The sequence below is a fragment of the Crocuta crocuta genome, unplaced genomic scaffold (assembly GCF_008692635.1).
Source record: "Crocuta crocuta isolate KB4526 unplaced genomic scaffold, BGI_CrCroc_1.0 scaffold275, whole genome shotgun sequence".
Taxonomy (NCBI): Eukaryota; Metazoa; Chordata; class Mammalia; order Carnivora; family Hyaenidae; genus Crocuta; species Crocuta crocuta.
Genome location: NW_027530497.1, coordinates 1,485,248 through 1,507,612, shown reverse-complemented (window position 1 = coordinate 1,507,612; position 22,365 = coordinate 1,485,248). Strand labels below are relative to the sequence as shown.

The 22,365-nt window shown below is 42.7% G+C and overlaps 1 protein-coding gene across 1 annotated transcript in view; it reads left to right on the top strand.

Moving 5' to 3' along the window:
* Nucleotides 1-16,874, top strand: part of EIF2AK3 (eukaryotic translation initiation factor 2 alpha kinase 3) — a 63,364-nt gene extending 46,490 nt beyond the window's left edge. The window contains 7 exon segments of the mRNA XM_077766692.1: nucleotides 1-80; nucleotides 2,747-2,896; nucleotides 3,910-4,687; nucleotides 8,475-8,642; nucleotides 11,559-11,660; nucleotides 13,681-13,743; nucleotides 15,659-16,874. The exon segment at nucleotides 1-80 is cut by the window's left edge and continues 24 nt beyond it. Of these exon segments, the coding sequence (XP_077622818.1) occupies nucleotides 1-80; nucleotides 2,747-2,896; nucleotides 3,910-4,687; nucleotides 8,475-8,642; nucleotides 11,559-11,660; nucleotides 13,681-13,743; nucleotides 15,659-15,859 (1,542 nt within the window). The 3' untranslated portion in view covers nucleotides 15,860-16,874.
* The last annotated feature ends 5,491 nt before the right edge of the window (nucleotides 16,875-22,365 follow it).

The window sequence follows — 22,365 nt, the reverse complement described above, 5'->3', positions numbered from 1 at the left end:
GGGTTTGGAGTTGTCTTTGAAGCCCGAAATAAAGTTGATGACTGCAATTACGCTATCAAGAGAATCCGTCTCCCCAACAGGTAAGGGAGGGGCACTGATAATGAACTTGGAGCTAGCACCATATTACTCATCTCAGAGGCAATATGTCCTTCTTGCTATACTCCATAGATCCTATAGAAAACATAGTTTCTAACCTTCTGAATCTTACCTACTGAGTACTGCGAGGTAAACAGCTGTTTAAAAGGGGTGATCTATTTATTTATTTATTTTGAGAGAGAGCATGAGCAAGGGAGAGGCAAGGAGAGAGAGAGAATCTCAAGCAGGCTTCACACCCTCAGCACAGAGCCCAGTGCGGGTCTCGATCCCACAAACAGTAAGATCATGACCTGAATCGAAACCAAGAGTTGGATACTCAATCAGCTAAGCCACCCAGGTGCCCTGGGGTGATCTACTTAGAATACTTTGCCTCTGGGTAAAAAAATCTGTCCTTGTTTTTGATTCTTAACCATTCAGGGCTTTCCCACAGTGAATTATGATGACTGTAGACTTTACTACATAGCACCATTTGGAGATAATCCACTTATTGTGGGAAATAGAGAAAAGTATTAAAACAAAAATCCCGTGTCTTCTCTCCCCAGTGAAACTCATATTACCATTTTATGGTATTTCCTTTTTTTTTTCCTAATCATAAATTTACCTTCTTCGTAGCATAGTTACTATTACAGTACAGTTTTATCTGTTGCTTCCTTCATTGTATCCTTGACATTTTCCATGTTATTAAGAGTATTTTATTAAAATGCTAAAATACACTAAAAGTATCTTGTGGCTGGAGAATAGTCCAACTGATACATGTGAAATATTTTAACTGTTTCTTATTGTTAAACATTGGGTTTCAAATGAGTTAAGAACAACTTTGTAGTGTTCATCTTTTATATAAATGTTTTACCACATCTGTTTTCTTAGGATGGATTCCTGGAAGTAGGATTTCTGACTCAAAACAGGATCGTGCTTAAGATGATTGCCTTTGAGGAATGCCTTCTTTTCCATCTGTTTTAGAAAACTCCTATTGATTCTTGATTAAATGTGCACTAATTGCTGAATTGTCCTCATAACTGGTAGTTAAATATTCTGTCCAACAGTTAGGGACACACAATGGGGATGGATTTGCGTACTATGTGACTAATTCCTTTCTTTGATATATAATTTTTGAGTAGTTTAAATATTCATATGTGTAAGGCACTGTGTAGGATATGAAATTAAGCAAAACTTCTGCCCCCAAGAACCAATAACTCTTTGAGGCTTTTGTGGATATACAAAATAATTTTGTAAATATAGATAATTACAACACAAGGAAGATTGTTACCTGGCGGCTTAGATTACTAGCTTCTCATGAGAAAAGTGCAGATATAGCTGAAATCAAGGAAGGCAAGCTTTATGGAGGTGGTGACATCTGTGTTGGGTGTTCAGGAGTAGCCTGTCTCTCAGTAGACAGATGTGCAAGGGAGGGATGTCTGACTACACATGTGGCCCAAGAAGGGCCCTAGGAAAAGCACCTGGAGGTGGTACAGAGAGCAGTGAGCATTCTGGTGTGAGTGGAGTAAAGGGTAAAGATGGGGGAGTATGGAGGAGAAGATGGAAGATATGGGTTTCAGAACCTTAAATGCCAACCAAGGGGGTTTAGATTTTATTTCATAGGCAGTACGGTCTTTGAGTAGAGAGATGACGGGATCAAAGCAGAGGTGGCTCTGGAGTTGGTGTGTGTAGGTGACTGATATGAGGAAAGGGTCAGAGATAAGAATATTTGTTAGTTTTTTTTTTTTTCATAAGTATAGTCCTAAGATATAAAAAATTTGTGTGCAGTAGTGGGGATGGGTGAAAAAGGAGTGAGTGTCATGAATTGAAAAAGAAGAGCTGATGGGATTTGATAGCTGAAGAATTCAAAAATGTATCAGGATTCCCAGATTGGGAGAGTGGGGGCATTAACAACAACAGCCAAGCACAGAGCACAGAGTGGGAGTAGCCAACCATCTCCTGGGGAGGGAGGAGGATGTAACTTACATTTATTATGTTGTTTCAGGTGACAGTGGGATCTCTCGAAACGTGAGATTAGATCCACCAGAAATGCTGTCAAAGCTGAAAATCAAATCCAGATGCTTTTCTTTAAAAAAATTTTTTTAATGTTTTATTTATTTATTTTGAAAGAGACAGAGACAGCGTGAGCAGGGGAGGAGTAGAGAGAGAGGGAGAGTGAGAATCCCAAGCAGGCTTTGCACTGTCAGCACAGAGCCTGACATGGGGCTCGAACTCACAAAACCATGAGATCATGGCCTGAGCTGGAACCGAGAGTCGGGCGCTGAACTGACTGAGCCATCCAGGTGCCCCTAGATGCTTTTCTTTTAAAAAAAATGTTTTTTAAAGTTTACTTATTTATTTTGAGGGAGAGAGCGAGCGAGCAAGAGAGCATGAATGGGGTAGGGGCAGAGAGAGGGAGGCAGAGAATCCCAAGCAGGCTCTGCATTCTCAGCACAGAGGCCACAAACTTGAACTCACAAACCTTGAGATCATGACCTGAGCCAACATAAAGAGTCGGACACTTAACCGACTGCACCACGCAGCTGCCCCTAACTCCTCTGTTTCTAATTTTAGATTCAAGAGAGAATTTTATTGTCTTACTTTTCACTACTAGATATGATTACTTTTTCAGATAAGAGCAACCTTTAGTGTTGTCTTTTTTTCTGTATTTCAGGGAATTGGCTCGGGAAAAGGTAATGCGAGAAGTTAAAGCCTTAGCCAAGCTTGACCATCCAGGAATTGTGAGGTATTTCAATGCTTGGTTGGAAGCACCACCTGAGAAGTGGCAAGAAAAAATGGATGAAATATGGCTGAAAGATGAAAGGTAACTTGGTTAGACATAGGCTTAAAAACTAGTACTTCCTTTTAGGCTGGTTTTTCCCTCTGTGTACAGAGTATCATTTCTTTAACAAGACATGTGTCTTGTTTGTTCGTTTTAGGAAAAACTGCTGTTCTCTGTCCGGTTTTAGAACTTTCTCTAGCCATGTGTTAATTAAAAAGTTTATTTTTTAGAACATGAATTTTTGAAATTATTTGTAGATAGGACTCTACAAATTGTAGATCCCTAAGGGACTTCCAACAGCTTTTCTCATTAAGAGATCTTGTCTGCTTCTGCCTCCATTTTTTAAAAAATTTTAGATGTTTAGTTTCTCAATAGTTAACAATTCACAACCCCTTTTCAAAGTAGGTTACAAGTATTTGCAGCTAAAAATACTTAAACTTATGCAGGCTGAAGATAATTCCCATATTAAATAGGCCATGCTGTGGGAAAGAGGGCCCTTGTAAAAAGGACTGAGAACAAAGAGGAGGCAGGGAGCAGACTGTTCACCAATAGCTAGGAGTAAACTCCCTGCCTGCGTGTACCAGACACAGCCCCAGATCCACCTGAAGTGATTTGTTCAGGTGACACTTGTTATAGACGCAGTCAGTAGCCAAACCAGGCCTCAGCACACACCCGGTGAGGTGGCCCTTGGCTCAAGGCCCTGGGAGCTGCTGCCCCAGTGTGGACAAAGGATTCCGAATCACGGCCGCTGTGGAATCCTGTCCTGGGTGGGCCCTCTGTGCCCCGTGTTTTGTATAAAGGCCTGGGCTGCTCTGGGAGAACGGAGAGTGGTTTCAGGTGTAAAACGAAGCTTTCCAATTTAAATTTCTTAGAAGAAATGGATGGAATATGATTGTTCTTTGTCTCGTATAGCATGTTTTTATTTAATCTGTATGTCGTTTGTCATTTGGCAACTGGCTTTCTTACAGATGAAGCCTTTAGAATCAAGAGTGTAGCTCACATCATCTAATCAGCACATGCTGCCTCTTTTCCCTTTGTATCTCTGCCACCTTTAGCACAGACTGGCCACTCAGCTCTCCTAGTCCAGTGGATGGACCGTCCGTTAAAATATGCAGAATGGATCCTTTCTCTACAAAGGAACATATTGAGATCATAGCCCCTTCTTCACAAAGGAGGTCCTTTTCAGTAGGGATTTCCTGTGGCCGGACAAGCTCATCTGAGAGCCAGTTCTCTCCACTGGAATTATCGGGAACGGACCATGGAGATACCAGTGAGTCCGTGGATGCAGCCTACAACCTCCAGGACAGTTGCCTTACAGACTGCGATGTGGAAGACGGTACCATGGACGGCAACGGCGAGGGGCACTCCTTTGAACTTTGTCCTTCTCAGGCTTCTCTTTATGAAAGGTCAAGGGAGAGAACGTCCTCTTCGATAGTGTTTGAAGACTCTGGCTGTGATAACGCATCCAGGAAAGAAGAGCACAAAACTAACCGACTGCATATTGGCAACCATTGTGCTAATAAACTAACTACTTTCAAGCCTTCCAGGAGCAAATCCTCCTCTGAGCCTACTTTCTCTATTTCTCCTCCAAGACCGACCACTTTAAGTTTAGATCTCACTAAAAACACTGCAGAAAAACTCCAGCCCAGTTCGCCGAAGGTATACCTTTACATTCAGATGCAGCTCTGCCGAAAGGAAAACCTCAAAGACTGGATGAACAGCCGATGCAGCATAGAGGAGAGAGAGAGGGGCGTGTGTCTGCACATCTTCCTGCAGATCGCAGAGGCCGTAGAGTTTCTGCACAGTAAAGGGCTCATGCACAGGGACCTCAAGGTCTGTATCCGTGGAACGTCGCCTGGGGGTTTCAGTCTGACCTTCTGTGATCAGGAGCAGTACTTTCATACTTTGGAGATTTGTCTGTCTCTGAAGGGCCTTCGAGCAAAGGAGAGTAAAGGCATCAGAGAAAGGGAGCAGAGGTCAGAAGTAGCCTCAAGGAGGCTGCTGCAAAAAGAAGTCTTGTGTTTGGAAAACTTCAGGCAGAGCATACCTTCTCCTCTATAATGTGCTTATGTTCATTTTACAGTAGAAAGCATCTCGGTCCTCCTGATGAGAAGGACTAGTGCACCCTAAGAAGATATACCCTGTGTTTCCTATGGCTTCGGGTAACCCTGACCTAAGTCCCAGAGGGCCCCAGAGTAGCATGGTGAAAGGACCCAAGTGGAAGAGCAAATGTAGGTTCCCCATTAGCCAGTTCTGAACTGGGGCAAACTCCATGCTTTTGCCCCTATTCCCAAACTATTTAGGCTTTGGAGAGGAGTGTGAGAAGCAGGAGGGAGAAAGCCAGCAAATAGCCATATGATTGTTTACAACTCTAAAGCCTTTGATTCTGTTTTTTGTATACACAGTAGTGAATATTGCAGCAATATGAGGTCCTAAATTATATAAGATTCTTACTAAAACAATATTTCTTCAGTGTGTGTTTCTGAAATAAGTATATGGAACTTTTACTTGACTAATTTCTGCCACATTCCATATGCTCATAACCATCGTCAATACACACGTAGGGAATATAGAAATACTCCCCTGATGATGAAGTAGCTTAAGTTATTGATTGCAAGTATTTGCAGTTTTGTTTCACATAACCACAAACTTTTGTTTTGGGCACCAAAGTAGCTACTTGGACACGTTTTTTCCTTCTGAAATCACCAGTAGGTTTTTAAATCCGTGAATACGTTTTAAGAGTTTGGAATAATGGGGATAAGAATTAGGAATAGTTCCTGTTTTCCAAAGTAATTCTTATTGAGTTATATATGATCACTATGCTTCAGTGGTTTGGGGATGGGCCCAAAATGATAAGCAGGAATTCTTCTGCACTGTAGAAAAAGTTCAAAGATTATTTCTTTTCGTTGGAAGGGAGAAGTCAACTTCCAGGCAGCCAGATACACTTAACCAAAAGGTGCTGGCTATATGATTACAGTAAACGTTTATCATTTGGTGGGAAACACATTCTTCTTGTATTTAGCACTTCCTGTACACACAAGATGCCAAGTTGAAAGGTAGTGTAATTATGTTTTCACTGATAATAAGTATCCTTCTGCCGATTTTATATTACTGAGATATTAGTGAATATTTGTTGAATGCCATCTTTTAATGTCTTAAGGTTTTTTCTGCGTTTTCTATGCACCCAAAAAATTCCAAGAAAATTAATTTCCCCTTAGTTTTTCTAGAAATCAAAAGTTTATTCCTTTGTAAAGATATATTGTTTTTAAAGACTTCTAATTTGCCAGAAAAATTACTCCCACAATTTTTATTCCTGGTTTAAAAAGGTCTGCATTCTGTTCTTTCTGACCCAAGTCTCTAAGCCATGTTAAACCTTGAGGCCCTCCCCGCTCCCCAGCTTTTGTTCCCTGCTAAGTTTTTGTCATCGGCACTTCCCATCCCCCAATCCTCCAGACTTCTAATCTCTTCTGTCTACTCTAGCTGGGGCTTCACACTGGGCTTTTTGCAGTTCCTCAGATACATTGGGTCCTATAGAACCTGGTGTTTCTCCTTTAAATTCTCATCTCACTTGTATTATTCCTCTGGTTTCCATGTCTGTTTTGCTCACCTGTTATATCCTTAGTACAATGCCTGACACATTCTGTATGCTCATACCATTTTATTTTTAATATTCTTTTGCTTGCGTTTGTACTAATACAATCAAAAAAGGAAATGTATTGGCCATGTAACTGAACCATCCAAGATTCAGGTAAAGCTTGATCTAGGATCAACAGATGTAGCCAGAACCTGGCCCCTGCCCCATCACCATTTCTTGTTTCTATTTTCAGCCATGGTCTCCCTTCACAGTCTCAGCAGTTCTCAGGACTTCATGTGCTAAGTCTTTGGAAGTGGTTGGATAGGGCATGGGAACAAAAGTATCTCTTTCCCCCAGTATTGATCAGAAGTCCTGGCTTTCTTTCTAATTGATAACCCAGTCTTCTGGCCAGGGGATGGAACCTTGCTGACTGGCTTATACAACCTTTGGGGTAGCCTCAGGGCAACTTCCACACGAACCATGGGTTGCTGCACAGTTGGGAAAAGTTCCCCAAGTTAAGTCAGGATATTTCTGGTGGAAACACAGGGAGAGATGATGGAGAACCAAAAAAAACAAAAAAACCCCAAAAAATCAAAAACAAAAACAAAAATTCTGTTACAGTGTTTGGCAAATAACAATGGACTCCGGAAAGGTAGGAGGGAGGGAGGAAGATGTGAGGCAGAATGGTCTATTGTTGTCTCTCACGTGGGGCCATTTGTGGGAGAGCAAGATGCTCTTACTATAGACTTTGGGTTATGTGCAGTCACTCACCACTTCAGAGTCAAAACTGTAGAATCGTGTTTTGGAGTTTAGAAGTAAATGTTATGTAGCAGTATTTGAGGCCAGTGACATTCCAATTTTTTGAGCTAAATGGCTTCCTTTCTGCTCATTTCAAGGGCTATGAACGGTGGTTATGTTAGCCAGGGTTAGAGAGGGTGCTGAAAGAAAGATGATGTATTTCACGCAGGGCGGGTGGAGGAGCCCACAAGAAATCTGGTTGTGGACATATCCCACAAACAGTAGCATATGAGAGTTCGGAACTTGGGACAGCATTCTGGGAGTATATGGGAGCATACAGGTATAGAGGAGGCAGCACAAGGTAGTAGCCAGGAGCTCTTATTCTCCTTGGTAGCCTACTTCCCCCTTTCAGACACAAACCCAAAGGTCAGTCTGATTTATTCATTCATCAGAGAGAAGCGATTAGCTACCACAGGGCAACGATTGTATTGAATGATGGCCATGTGGCAGCGAAACAGAAGTCTTTTTCTTAGGGAGCCAGCCTGCCTGGGTTTGAATCCCTGCTCCACCACTTGCTGGGTGGGTAACCTTGGACAATTTACTCAGCTTCTCTGGGCCTCAGTTTTCGCATCTATAAAGTGAGGGTCTAAAAGGACTAATACAGTTGTAAGTATTACATGAGTTACTAGTGGTAGACTGCTTTATTTATTTATTTATTTTATTTATTTTTAAGAGAGAGAAAGCATGAGCAAGAGAGGGGCGGGGGATGGGGGCAGAGGATCCAAAGCAGGCTCTGCGCTCACAGCAGAGAACCCAATGCAGGGCTCGAACTCACAAACTGTGAGATCATGATCTGAGCTGAAGTCAGACACCGAACTGACTGAGCCACCCAGGCACCCCCATAGTGGTGAACTGCTTTAGAACAGCTCCTGGTGCATTACCAGTGTTCTATATACCTTTGCTGTTATTATCACTGTTACTATCATGACTTAAGTCATAAACATAAAAAGCCTGTCCAGGGAGAGTCTAAAATGCTGAGATTGAGGACTAGGCCCTGGAGAAGGTGAGTCTCTAAGAGTTTAAATAGATGGTCAGTCAGTGTTAGCCCCTTTTGCCACCCCTCCCTTTTCCTTACTCAACTTAACATCGAATGAGTGCTTTTATTTTTATAGTAGTCCATTTTAAAGAGAAACATGCTTGAGAGTATCTAGTTTCTTATATTTTTCTTCTATGGTCCTTTAAATAACTCTCTTCACTTTCTCTTCTTCTCCTTCTCCACTGTGCCTTTGTCCCTCTTATTTTTTCCAGCCATCCAACATATTCTTTACAGTGGACGATGTGGTCAAGGTTGGAGACTTTGGATTAGTGACTGCAATGGACCAGGATGAGGAAGAGCAGATGGTCCTGACCCCAATGCCAGCGTGTGCCAGACACACAGGACAAGTGGGGACCAAACTGTATATGAGCCCAGAGCAGGCAAGTTTTTTGTTTTCCTTCTAAATTGAAAATGGATTTTCACTTAGCATGGCCTCAAGCTAGATATGCCCCAGGAATCTCCATCCACATTCTCCTTAAAATACTCAATACAATAAAATCTGCAAATCATGAAAACTGATAGTAGTGTGTGTGCACAGACAGCACAGGTAGGGTGCAATTTCTACAACCTGAGTTGGGGATGAATTAAGAAAAACACAGTGCATAAAACACGCTGACCCCTGGACCAGAACCTGACAGCAACTGGAAATTTAGAAAAAGACTTTGAATGCCCCTCTCCCAAACTTAATTCCAGTTCCTCTTGTGTAAACTACGTAGAAACTGGTTTCAGAGGTAGCCAGAGCCAGAGGTACTGTACTGAGCCACCCAGGTACTCCTAAAATGTCCCTTTATTAAAAAACAAACAAACAAAACAATGGTTAAGTGTCTGACTTCAGCTCAGGTCATGATCTCGTGGTTCGTGGGTTCAAGCCCCGTGTCAGGCTCTGTGCTGACAGCTTGGAGGCTGAAGCCTGCTGAGGATTCTGCGTCTCCCTCTCCCTCTACCCCTCCCCCACTCATGCTCTGTCTCTGTCTCTCAAAAAATAAATAAAAGTTTAAAAACAATGAAAAACAGGGGTTCCCGGGTGGTTCAGTTGGTTAAGTGCCTGACTTAAGTTCAGGTCATGATCTCATGGTTTGTGAGTTCGAACTCTGGGTCAGGCTCTGTGCTGTCAGCTCAGAGCCTGGAGCCTGCGTGGGATTCTGTGTCTCCCTCTCTCTCTGCCCCTCCTCTGCTTGTGCTCTGTCTCTCTTGCTTAAAAATAAATAAACATTTAAAAAAGAAAAACTTTAAAAAAATTAAAAACAAAAAATGTCCCTTTAAAAGTCTCTCAGAATACCTTGTATGAACTGTTTTAACCAAGCTTCAGAAGCTGTGTTAAGATACTGTTTAAAATATATTTTATCAAAGCTCTCAATTTTTTTTACCCTTCTAGGAGAAAATGAGCAGAGAATGGCTACATTTTTCTTGGTTGTAATTACCAAGTAATACAGTTCAAGTTTTAGTATTGCATAGTGATAAACTCTCCAAGGGCATATTTATATTATATTCTACCCCCCTTGAGATTTTACATGTAATTCCTTAATTTTTAGATATTTTGTAGAGATCACTTAGTATGTGTTCCTGAAGCTACATTGTTTTTCAGATGTATTTAATAATACTTTTCTCCCTCTTTCTATATTAATCTTATTTTCTACGTAGGGAATATAGGAATGTATAAAGAAAAATTAAAAAATCACTAAAAAATCTCTAAAACATTAACAGTGGTTCTCATTTCTTTTTTTCTGTGTATGTATACACATTTTACAACATGTTTTTATACATACTTTATTTTGGAAAACAAAATTGGGGTTCTAGTCCATAAAATTTTGGATAAAATAGTAAAATTAAGCATTTCCCACCATTATTAAATGTTTTTAGAAAGCTTTGGGTATGTAGTATTCTTTCTGCTAACCAATTTATTCAACATTTGTTTTAGGCATTTTAGTTACAAATTTTGCTATTAGGAGTATTACTTAAATAACTATCCCTGTGTACAAATCTCCCCATTTCCACCTACCTTTGAGTGGATGAAATAAAATAGGACTGTTAAACAGAAGTCAGTGTTTACTGCCTGGTTGCTTTTCATGAAGATGTGTTTATATTTTCCAAATAGTGTATGAGGGTGTCCTTTTCACTGTACCCCTATAAGCTCTGGTTTTGAAGAGTTTGGAGAGTTTTGAATACTTCCCAAACCTCAAAGATAAGAAGTAAGGGAAGAGGGTAAGGTAATGTCACCGATCTGGCATTTGACAGTCTGGAGCTGATACTCTGTACACATAGAGGCAGGCTGGCTGGTGGAAGGAGTGGGGAGACTGGTGTCAGCTGCACTTTAGATAGGAGGTGGCAGAGGTCTTAGAGTCCCCCCCATTAAGAAATGCCACTGTGGTCTACGGCCATACCACCCTGAACGCGCCACATCTCGTCTGATCTGGGAAGCTAAACAGGGTCGGGCCTGGTTAGTACTTGGATGGGAGAAATGCCACTATGGAATGGTTTCAAAGTAACGCCCCTCTGTGATGTTTGCCAAATGTGAAGTTCTCTGCCGAGAGTAATTTTGACAAATAAAAGGGTTCTTCTAAGTCCTGGGAAGTTACTTTTAATTTGAATGAGGCTTTGCTTTCTAGAGTAGTTGGGCTGCAATTCGTAGGTTCATTTTAACAAATAAGTTTTTATTGAGGGCCTTCTCTATACTTAGCCCAGTGCCGGATGATGGGAACACAAAAGCACACAAAAGCAGCAGTTTCCTTCCCTCCAGGACTTGATAATCTAGTTGTGAACAATAAGAAATATACACATGTAAAAATACAACTAAGAATGCAAAGTAGTCCATAATTAAGTACCATAATGAGGGCTAACCACAGTTGATTAGTGGTTTGGAGTAATGAAGATTTTCTCATAAAAATGGGTGAGGTCTAAGATGATTAGAAATGAGAGATCTGCTTTAGATAGTGCTGGCTTTGAAAATCTTCACCTCGAGGGTAGTCAAGCAGCTTTTACTGGCTCCCACCAACTTATTTAGCCCTGCAAGGCTCCAGGTTTCTTTGGGGCCTACTTTACTGATGCTGATGCATATCTCAGAGCAGTACCTGGGCTTCCCTTCTGTAATGCTGAGTGGTTTAATTACTCTTGCTGTAGTGAGTTGAAGAAAAGAGGCTGGGAGAGATTATTAACTCTTTCCTGACATTTTTACCCATACAATTCCATTTAATCCCAAGAAGTACTAGGTCAACTTTTGGATTCACTAAGGCCATATTATCAGTTGTATTGTCTCTGTTAATTTTTTTCTAATATTTCTTCTTTATATGGGATTTCAGATTCACGGAAGCAACTACTCCCATAAAGTGGACATCTTCTCTTTAGGCCTCATTCTGTTTGAACTGCTGTACCCATTCGGCACTCAGATGGAGAGAGTCAGGGTAAGTTCCCCCTACTCAGAAAAGGTGCAAAAAGAAAATACTCAAGTTTACAAAAGAAAGAATTTTAAAAGGCGAACAAGTTATTCTTGATACCAGCAGACTAGCTGACTGTAAGTGGAACAGGTCACACGAGCTTTATAGGGAAGATTGGTAGACTGCTTCCATTGAAAGCCCCGTCTTCAAAAATTATTTGGTTGTTCCTTGTTGCTTAAATTCATCATTAACAATATTCTACACTCAGTAAATTTGTAATAAGTGCAAAGCGAGGGGAACCACGGGTAATGTGGGTCAGAAAAGAATTTTCCAGACAGCAACTGGCCACATACTCATACACTTAAAAACTGTCAAATTAAGCATAATTAATGGTTGGTTTTTCTTTGAAAATAAACCATGACCATGGCTTTTAAGGAAGACTACTGAAAGTCTTTAAAAAAAAAGTTTTTTAAAAATTTTAGATTGAGAACAGTCAAGCACAAGTTGGGGAGGGGCAGTGAGAGAGAAAAAAAATCCCAAGCAGGCTCCACACTCAGCGCAGAGCCCTACGAGGGGCTCCATCCGATAACCCTGAGATCATGACCTGACCTAAAATCAAATGTTGGATGCTTAACCAACTGAGCCACCCAGGTGGCCCAACTACTGAAAGCCTTTTAAGAGGAGGCCATTGTCACACTTTATCCCATTGTTCATAAATGGTCACCCTCAACTTTTCTAACTGCTATTGTGGTACTTACCTCCATATTTTTAAAGTTTATGCTCTTATCATCATTTCTATATCAGTTTTAGATCTTATCTATTGACTCCTGTCCATGGTAGAAAAGGAGATAGTTTTCACAGAGTACCAAGGGTTCATATTTTCCCACCAAAAGACCTACCAAGTAGTCTGTACAATAAATGAGAAAAAAAGAAGAAAATTAAAAACCAGAATGACTAAATTTAAGAACATTCTAAAAACTTCTAGCAAAATATGATACAAGTCCAACGTATGTAAAGAATCAGAATTATATGGCATCAAAATTTATGTTGTTACAAGTATATCAAAGAACTCTGTCAAGAAAGTGAAAATCTCCTACAGAATGGGAGAAAATACTCGTGAACCATATATCTGATAAGGTTCTAGTATCCAGAATATACAAAGAACTATTACAACTCAAGAACAAAAAGGCAACCAAATTAAAAAATGAGCAAAGGACTTGAATAGACATTTCTCTAAAGAAGGTATACACATGGCCAGTAAGCACAACACCATTATTCATTAGAGAAATACAAATCAAAATCACAATGAGATACTACTTCCAACTGTCTAGGACAACTACAATAAACAAAACAAAACAGAAAATTTCCCAGTGAACTTTGAAAAGCTTCTTTTTACACTCATGACTTAGCACAATTGACTTGTTTTTTTCGTTGTTGTTGTTTTTAGTTTTTTGTTTTTTTCACTCAAAAAAAAAAAAAAAAAGAGAAGAAGAAAAAGAACAGGGGTACCAGGCTGGCTCTGTCAGCAGTGTGCAATTCTTGATCTCGGAAGTCATAAGGTCCAGCTCCACGTTGGGCATAGAGATTACTAAAAAAGAGAGAGAGAGAGAGGAATAAAGAATATACACTTTTCATATCGAATACAAAGAGACTAGATACAAATAGTAAAAGTTACCCACTTAAGGTCACAAATATTTATTCATGAATGATTGAGGATTTGGTTGGGGTTTTTTTTTTGTTTTTTTTTTACACAAATCAGTGTTTTCAGTTAAAATACAGGTGTCAGTATAATATGTACAATTCAAGCATAATTATATGTGAATTATTTTCTACATTTTGATGATTTGATGGCATGTAAGATTTGTGCTCTGGAAGCACTTATGTGTAGATTGTCAGGTCAGGAGAGGCTATTGATAAATTTTCCATCTGTTTAGTATTCAGTCTTCTTCTTAGTCACTTTGTGAGACTATCACAAAATACGTTTAAATAAATAGATCCGTATGTCAGAACAGATTTAAAAACAAGTAACACTTTTCTTTCTTTTTAGATCTTGACTGATGTAAGAAATCTCAAATTTCCACCACTGTTTACTCAGAAATATCCTCATGAGGTTTGTATAATTCTGATCTTTTATTTTCTTGTGAATCAAATTTAGAACTTAAAGGCTCCTTAGCCATTAATTCATCAGTTTCCTGTTTTACAGATGAGGAAGCCAGAGGTCTAGTGAGGAAAGGGACCTGACCCAAGCATACACAGCTTGTTAAAATCACAGCCTGAACTCGGGTCCAGGGTCCTTGGTGGGGTCCTTGGCCCCTGCTCTGTGTCCCCCACTGGGTGACGTCCCATGTGTACCTCATCGCAGCCTTTGGCTTGAATAAGGGCTGAACTCTGAGTGTACTCACAGGAACAGAGCTGCTTCTAGGACTGCGCCATTAATCTCTTTATTTTAGTGAATTTGGGAGGGATCTTAAAACCTGGCTTGTTTCTTTAAAAAGCAGGGGTGGGGGTCACTAATTCCCATTGATTTTGTGTGCTGGAGTTAAAGCACTCAGAGTGACACTGTAAAATGGTTCAGCGAAGTGACAAGGAAACATTAAGCTGGTCTTGATGGTGGAAATTGTATGAAATGAACCTTTGAAGTTTGTTTTTGCTGCTGCTGTTATTTTTATTTCATAATATATTTGGTCCACACACACATCATTTTAAAATTCACACATTGAAAAAATAAATAAAATAAAATAAAATTCACACATTGATAAATCTTGAATTTTCTTAAATAATAAAATTGAAGTAAATCAGACTGTGTGTTAATTATCAAATTGGAAAAAGGCCCAAATTTATCTGTTACCACTGTAAGTATAATGAGGAATTGCATTAAAAATGATCTTTATAGGGTCACCTGGGTGGCTTAGACAGTTGAGTGTCCCACCTTGGCTCACGTCATGATATCACGGTTTGTGAGTTCAAGCCCTGCTCTGGTAAGCTTGAGCCCCACTCTGGGCTCCACACTCTCTCTCCCTCTCTCTCTGCACCTTGTGGGATTCTTTCTCCCTTTCTTTCTGCCCTTCACTCATGCTCTCTCTCTCTCTAATAAATAAATAAATTAATTAATTTTAAAAAAAATCTGTTATAGGGACACCTGGGGGGACACTCAACTGACTGAGCCACCCACGTGCCCCTTTAATTGAAATTTTATTGAGATAATTGTATATTCACATGCAGTTATAAGAATTATTTTTTTAATGTATATTTTGAGAAAGAGAGTGAGCATGAGCAGGGGAGAGGGACAGAGAATTACAAGCAGGCTCGGAGTTGTCAGCATGGAGCTCAACATGGGGCTCCATTGCACAAAACCCGAGATCATGACCTGAGCCAAAATCAACAGTTGTTGCTTAACTGATTGAGCCACCCAGGCACCCCAAGATGGAATTACTATTTTTTTAAAACTTTTTTATATGTTTATTTATTTTTGAGAGAGAGAGACAGCATGAGTGGGGGAGGGGCAGAGAGAGACAAAGAATCCAAAAGCAGGCTCCAGGCTCCAAGCTGTCAGCACAGATCCCGAGGCCAGGCTTGAACCCGTGAACTGCGAGATGACCTGAGCTAAAGTGATCGCTTAACCAACTGAGCCACCCAGATGCCCCAAGATGGAATTATTTTTAAAGACAGATTATGTCTGTGTTTCAAGGATATGATTTAAGACTCTTTATGATATGTTAGAAAACAATCAATTACCACAAAATGGTCCATGTTTATTTGGACCAGGGGTTAACAAACTATGTCCCACAGGCCAAATGCAGCTTTCTGTCTAATTTTATAATAAAGTTTTATTGGGACACAGCCATGCCCATTTGTTTACTTATTTATGGCTGCTTTTGTACTTTAACGGCAAAGCTGAGAAGTTGCATTGGAAACTAGCCCGCAAACAATATATTTACAGAAGAATTTTTCTGATTCCTGATTTAGCAGACTGTTTCATGGTCTAAACCTGGCCTTTCATTAACAAGACAATTTTTATATTTCAGTATGTGATGGTTCAAGACATGCTGTCTCCATCTCCCATGGAACGGCCTGAAGCTACTAACATTATTGAAAATGCTGTGTTTGAAGACTTGGAATTTCCAGGAAAAACTGTACTCAGACAGAGGTCTCGGTCCATGAGTTCGTCGGGAACGAAACATTCAAGACAGTGCAGCAGCTCCTGGAGCCCTTTGCCAAGCAATTAACCTTAACTGATGCTCACCCCCTAATAGGTGACACAGGACAGCCTCTTAGGAATGTGGCTTTCTGAAATTGTGAACTTGAAATTTTTGTTCTTTGCTCAGTTTTATTTTGGACTACCTTTTCTAAGTCCTATTGAAACTGGATTTAGGGGCATAACCTAATTTGAGCCAACTCTGTACTGCTCTGCTCCAGGAGAAGGCTCTCACTAAATCACATGTGGTCCTTTTTCTTTGTGGGTCTCTTGAAACGGGCTGGCCAAGTTTTATAGCCCTCACCTTTGCCTGGGGGGCGAGGGAGTGGTGGTATAGAAGCAATCCCTAAAATATAAAGAGAGAATTAGAGGGACATATTTTTATAGTACAGAAGAATGATGGCTCCTACATGTGGTAACTATATTGTTCTAGAAATATGCTTTCTAGAGACATGGTGGTGATTTTGAAACTAATTTCCAGAAAAAGCTGACTCCGTTTTTGACCTGGTGGGTGGATGAAGCATCTGCACTATTTTGGAGAACAATGGCACAAATTGTATAACGGTTTATGTCCATAGCTAGTTTTATAGTGACATTCGTAGCATTGAATAGCTTTATTCCTTAGATGGTTCTAGGGAGAGTTTAAGAGCTTTTTGTACTTTTACCTCCAATAAAGGGAAAATGAAGCTTTTTGTGTAAATTGGCCACAAGTTCTGGTTTGGGGAAGGAAAAAGCTGTAGTGAGACATGAATCATATATTACAACTAACTTCTTCAATTATGGACTTTTTAAACCTAATGAAATCTTAAATGTTTTATGTGTAATCCTGTAGGCTGGTACTTTCCCAAAACTGATCATTAATAACAGTTTCATCATCTAACTAGCTAACATGTTTTTATTTTTCACTGTAAATATGTTTATTTTTTATTTATAAAAAATTCTGAACTCAATCCATTTGGGTTGGTGGTGTACAGAACGCACTTAAGTGTGTCAAGTATTGTGACTTCTTTCAAGTCTAAATGATTTAATAAAACTTTAAAGACCTATTTATAGTTGACTCTTATTTGGGCAAATTAGCCCCAAATGGTAGTTTTTCAAATTTATCAAATAGAATCATAGGTCTATGAAGGGTCCTAACCCTCCTCTCAAGAAAACCCTCTCTGGGGCGCCTGGGTAGCTCAGTTGGTTGAGCATCCGACTTTGGCTCAGGTCATGATCTCACTGCTCGTGAGTTCGAGCCCCACATCAGGCTCTGTGCTGACAGCTCAGAGCCTGGAGCCTGCTTCAGATTCTGGGTCTCCCTCTCTCTCTGCCCCTCCCCTGCTCACATTCTGTCACTCTCTGTCTCAAAAGTAATAAATATTAAGAAAAAAAGAAAACCCTCTCTAACCTTTTCCAAATGGGTGTCTTCTCTGTCCTTTCCCATAGACTTGGCAAAACCACATCTCTTTCAGAAATCACTGGACCCGTAACTAGGAGACATTTGCTTGGGGCCTGCTCTGTGCCAGGGACTGGGAACAGAAAGAGGCCCCCCGTCCAGAAGGGAGTCATCACAGAGACCAGGGCTGGGGCCATGATGGCTGTGCTGGCATCACAGAGTGTCTAGAACATTCCACGGGGAGGCACTAACCAGCCAGGCACAACTTTCAGGGACCACAGTGCAGGATTACTTCCATTTCACATGCAAATGACGTCTGCCCCACAAAGTCAAGAGCAATTTGTAAGCTGGAAAAGCACATCACAGGTTGGAAACTTGTCTGTCTCCTTCCGGGAGACATCTTCCTCCCGGGTTCCGCTTGGCTCCCGGCCCGGCCCACCTCCCTATTTCTTCTTCATCTGTCGGTGGGCCGCGTTGTCCCCTACCCCTTGCCTCTTCACCCTGGCGAGGGATCCTGTTGAGTTCTTCCCAGCACGCCACTCAGTCCCAGCTGCGTACCCTCTCTCCCTCAGAGCCCTGAGAGCTGGCCATGGCAAGTGTCCTTATTGGCCCTTTCCCCGGTGACGCTCAGGTCCCAGACAGGCGCTGGACCTAGGTGCCCGGGACCTGAACGCAGGTATTACAGTTTCTAGTCAGGGTTTCGTCTACTCCCTTGTACCAGGCTCTCTGAGGATTTGCCCATTTCTTTTATGGTAGAATCAGGCCTTTCATTTTCATTCTGCGCACGCCTTGGCTGGGGCTACCGCAGGAAAGCCGGCAGGGCAGGTTTGGGGGCCGAGCCAGCGGCTCCTAGCAAGGCCTCAGCGGAGCCAGAAATGAGTCTCCAGCATCCTCACCCAGAGCGCTTTCTCCTGACTCCACGCCCTACCTCTCCCTTCGGGTTGTTGCTTCTGGTCCTTTTCTGGCACTTTTCCGGAGCTCACTCCCTCCGCACTTGCCTCTCCTCCTAGCACTCTGCACTTGTCATTGTCAGGCCGCAGAGAAGCCTGTCCTCCGTGCAAATCCGCCTTCTTTAGTCGCTAAGGCCCCCAGGATAGGGGCACACCTTCCAGCCATCCCAGCAAAAATTTGATGCACTTGCACTTGATCACATAGCTATGGGGTTGAATTTGGAGGCCATAAGGGGTGACTGGAGTAGCTGCAGCCCTCGGGAAGTAGCCAAATGAGGAGGGAAAGAAACAGACCGGTCACTGCGATGATATTTGGTAAAAATACCAAGATGGCGGAACAATCCTAATGCTGAAAACAAGTCTTTCGAATCCGGGAAGTTTCCTAAAGGAAGGGGACCCTATGCTTTAAAAGAGAGGAGAAATGTGCTGGGACACTTAGCACCCTGTGGCTTTGTCCAATGCTGTCCCCTTTAGCTCCTTCCTCAGCTGTCACTACAATGCACCCACCGCCTCCAGCCAAGCCTGCATGGGACAGATTCCGGTGGGAGAGCCATGCACGCCCACCAACACCGAGCCAGGAGGGAGCACTTCATCCAGGTTCCAGGTTCCACCCTCCCGGAAGGCAACAGTACTCCAGTGAGTGCTGGTCCAGAGGTCAGGAAGACCGTGAGAACTTCATAAACGAGCCATCTACTCTGTCTTCTGCCTCCCCGTAGTCGAGTAAAAAACAGACATTGATGATGTTTGGGGTGGTTTTCCTTTTCCCTATTGTTTCTCACTGATCACTTTTCCCTGGCTGCATTTGCACCAAAAGCATTTCTATTTCTACATGAAAGTGGAGACCGAGCAAGGTTCCAATCTAACCATGGGCCATAGAGTGACTTGCTCTTACTCTTGGAGAAGTCAAGGACTCAGCAGAAACGCTGGATGTTTTCTAGCCCACCTCTGGGGACATTGCTCTGCCACAACTAGGTTTGGAGGCACTGCTTAAGGAAAGGTACCCCTCCAGATTCTACCCATGCAACTACAGTAAGCTGCCACTAGGGGGCTCGCTTTCACTTTTCTCCCCGCCCCGCCCTCCAAAGAGACCATTATAACAACAACATAGCCTGTGTGTCCACACATGACTGATGAGAACATACCAGATATGATAAAGTTCAACCACCGCATGTCTCATAATGCTTTTGCCACGAGCTGCCTTTAAATTCAAGTGGACAATGACTTAAAACAATAAACATGGGGCGGTATGTACCGACTGCTTGCAACAGTCCTGGCAGCCCTAATCCCTCCATGAGCATCCCCTCTGTGGAGCAGCAGAGTGGCCTCCTCTGGTTCCTCGGCACCCCGGACTGCACAAAGACAAGACTGGGGAAGGCAGCCGGAACAGCCCAGGGGAAGGCTTGTGGGGAAGGAGAGGAATAAGAAAGAGAGCTCTCAATCACGGCAGTGGAGACAAGAGATGAATTTGAGGACTATTTTTGAGGCAGAAAGGCCAGAACACTGGACTTAAATGAATACAGGTGAAGGAAGGAAAGATGGCTCCCAGATTTCGGGTGCAGGAACTTAAAGAACAACAGCATGGTTTGGGGACAGATATGCCCTTTGAAAACTGATGAGTTTCCCAGGACTCAATGCTAAAAGTTTGCGGCTTTATTCAAGAGAAAATGGAAAACCGTTGAAAGTTGCTGGGCTGAAAAAGGACCTGCTGAGATTTTAAGATCATCATGGCAAGTGAGGAAGAGGGTTGACTGGAGAGAGAAGGTGCTGGAGGCAGAGGACCAGGCAGGAGGCTGTTACCCAGCAAGAGTCAGAGGCCCTGAACCAGGGCAGTGGGAGCTGAAAGACATCCCTGTCGGGCCATTACCATGATGCCGGCCCCCAACAGCCCAGAGGAGGATCCGCTGCCACTGCTCTGTAATGTGGCCTCCTGAAGGATTTCTCCAACGGGGATGCCTCAGTGCCCCGTTCCCTATCTCCCTTCATCTGAAATGACACGAGCTATTAGAGGGCACCCAGAGATCATCGTGAGGATGACGGCAACTTGGGGATCAGCCCCTGCCTTGCTGGCAGCAAGAATGTGGGTGGGAAAAAGTCAAAAGTCAGTGTAGCGTTTGCTGGCACAGAGCTCGGGTGCCTCTGGGAGGACCCTGGGAAAAGTGTCACTATCCAGAAAGGTCACAAACCTGCCCAGAGGCAGGGAGAGGGTTTGATACTGAGAAGTAATGAAGGGCAAAGGATGCTCTCTCTCCATTTGGAGAAATACTCAGGGTGACGGCTAAGTGAGAATACATTCAGCCTATGGGTATTTTGCAAATGAGTCAGCAGCATAAGTGGAATTATAAAATGTCTAGTAAGCAGATAAATGACACATCTGCAAGTTGTGGAGGAGTGTGAACAGGACAACCGCAACTGAATGCAGCAGCTTCTATATCTACTTAAATAAAATATATCCGTAGACATAAAGAAGGTTTAGAAGTATCCACACCCAGGGGCATCTGGGTAGCTCAGTTGGTTAAGCGTCTGTCTCTTGTTTCCAGCTCTCGTTCACGAGTTGAAGCCCAAGTTGGGTTCTGCACTGTCAGCTTGGGATTCTCTCTTTGTCCCTCCCCTACTCATGTTTTCTCTCTCTCTCAAAATAAATAAACTTAAAAAAAAAAAAAAGGAGTATCACACCCTACCCAACGCCACACTGGCTACCTAAGGAGAGTGGAGTTGGGGGAGGGGGAGCAAGGGGAAGATTATTAACCTCAGTATCCGTCTCAGTATTGTTTGACTTCTTCCAACAGATTACACTGCTTTGGGGATTAATACTATTAAATTAACAAGAGAAAGGAAACCAATAAATAGCGTGTACAATATGTTCATTGATCTCATTTTGTAACCTGCTCTGTCGTTTAGAAGGATTTAACGTGGTCTCATTTAATTCTACTGAGGCCTCTGCAACTCAAATATTTCATTGCTGTTCTGCACCTGAGGAAGGAACACAATGATTGAAATAACTACGGGGACACAGCAGGAAGCTTGTAATAATGCCCTCACCAGACCACGGCCCTCTTAGCATAACAATTCCACTTGGCTGAATTCCCTTCAATCCAGGGGGCATTTGGGGGAGTGACAGGTGACAAGACCTCAGCCGGCTCTGGCATCATTGCGGGGCCACATTACTATTTACTTGTTTTAAGATTTTCCTTGTGTGGTTTCCCAAAGTGCAAATAACACGTTGTGAACATTCAGCAGGAAAAGATACAATGTTTAGCATAGAAACTGGTAAGTAGTAAACACTCAGTAAATGAATAAGTGAAATCATAACCTCAGTTTCCTGAACTCAAAAATGGGCATAATTGGGTAAGATTTATTGCAAGGACCAAATGACAGAAGTGTGGGTTAGAGCCATACAAGTGTGCATGTATATGCAATTCTGTGATTGCATATGTGCAATTCTATGATTGTAAGGCCAGAGGGAAATAAAGATATAGAAAGAACCAATGGCTGTTACTGTTGGGTACTCAAGGAGCAGAAAGGAAGGAAACGGAATGAAGAAAGACCACTGCACAGTAAAATGTGTAGTATTAAAACGATTCTGCAAAAGTGTAGATATGCGTGTGACAAGGACTGAAGGCTGGCTTTTGATCACGCTAGGATAATGTGTTATGTTGATGTGAAAGTATGGTGGTCATTAAGGCAACCGAGGCGCGTCCTTTGTTATCCTAAGGGGTTTGGGGCTGCCTGTAGGGCAAGGGCGAGGGGCTAGTGTTTGCTAATTCCTTCTTTCTTCCCGGACTTTGACCCCAAGCTGCCGGTCAACGGGGCAGCCTGCCTGTCTTCCCTCCATTGCCTCCGCGGGGAGCCGGGGAGCAGTGTGGCCAGAGGGTTTGGAGATCAAAGACGTAAGGATGCGACCCGGACTCTCCGGGCCCGGGGCCGGGGCCGGACGTCTGGCTCGCTCGCAGCCGGGAGCGGCGCCAGGAAAGTTCGGGGAAGAACCTGGCCCCGGGAGGCACGGGAGCTCACGCTGGCCACGTGGGGGCGACAAGACACCGAGGGAAGCACGGGACTCCGCGATCCCCCGCGGAGGCCCTGGGCTTGCGATCCCTTCGTGGGGCCGCTGCCGGCTGGGCCCCGCGGTGCTCGCTGGGGAAGGGGGCGTGCGGCAGGGGAGAGGCTGCGCGGGCGCCGGGGGCGGTGGCGGGAGCCGCGGGTCCTCCGCAG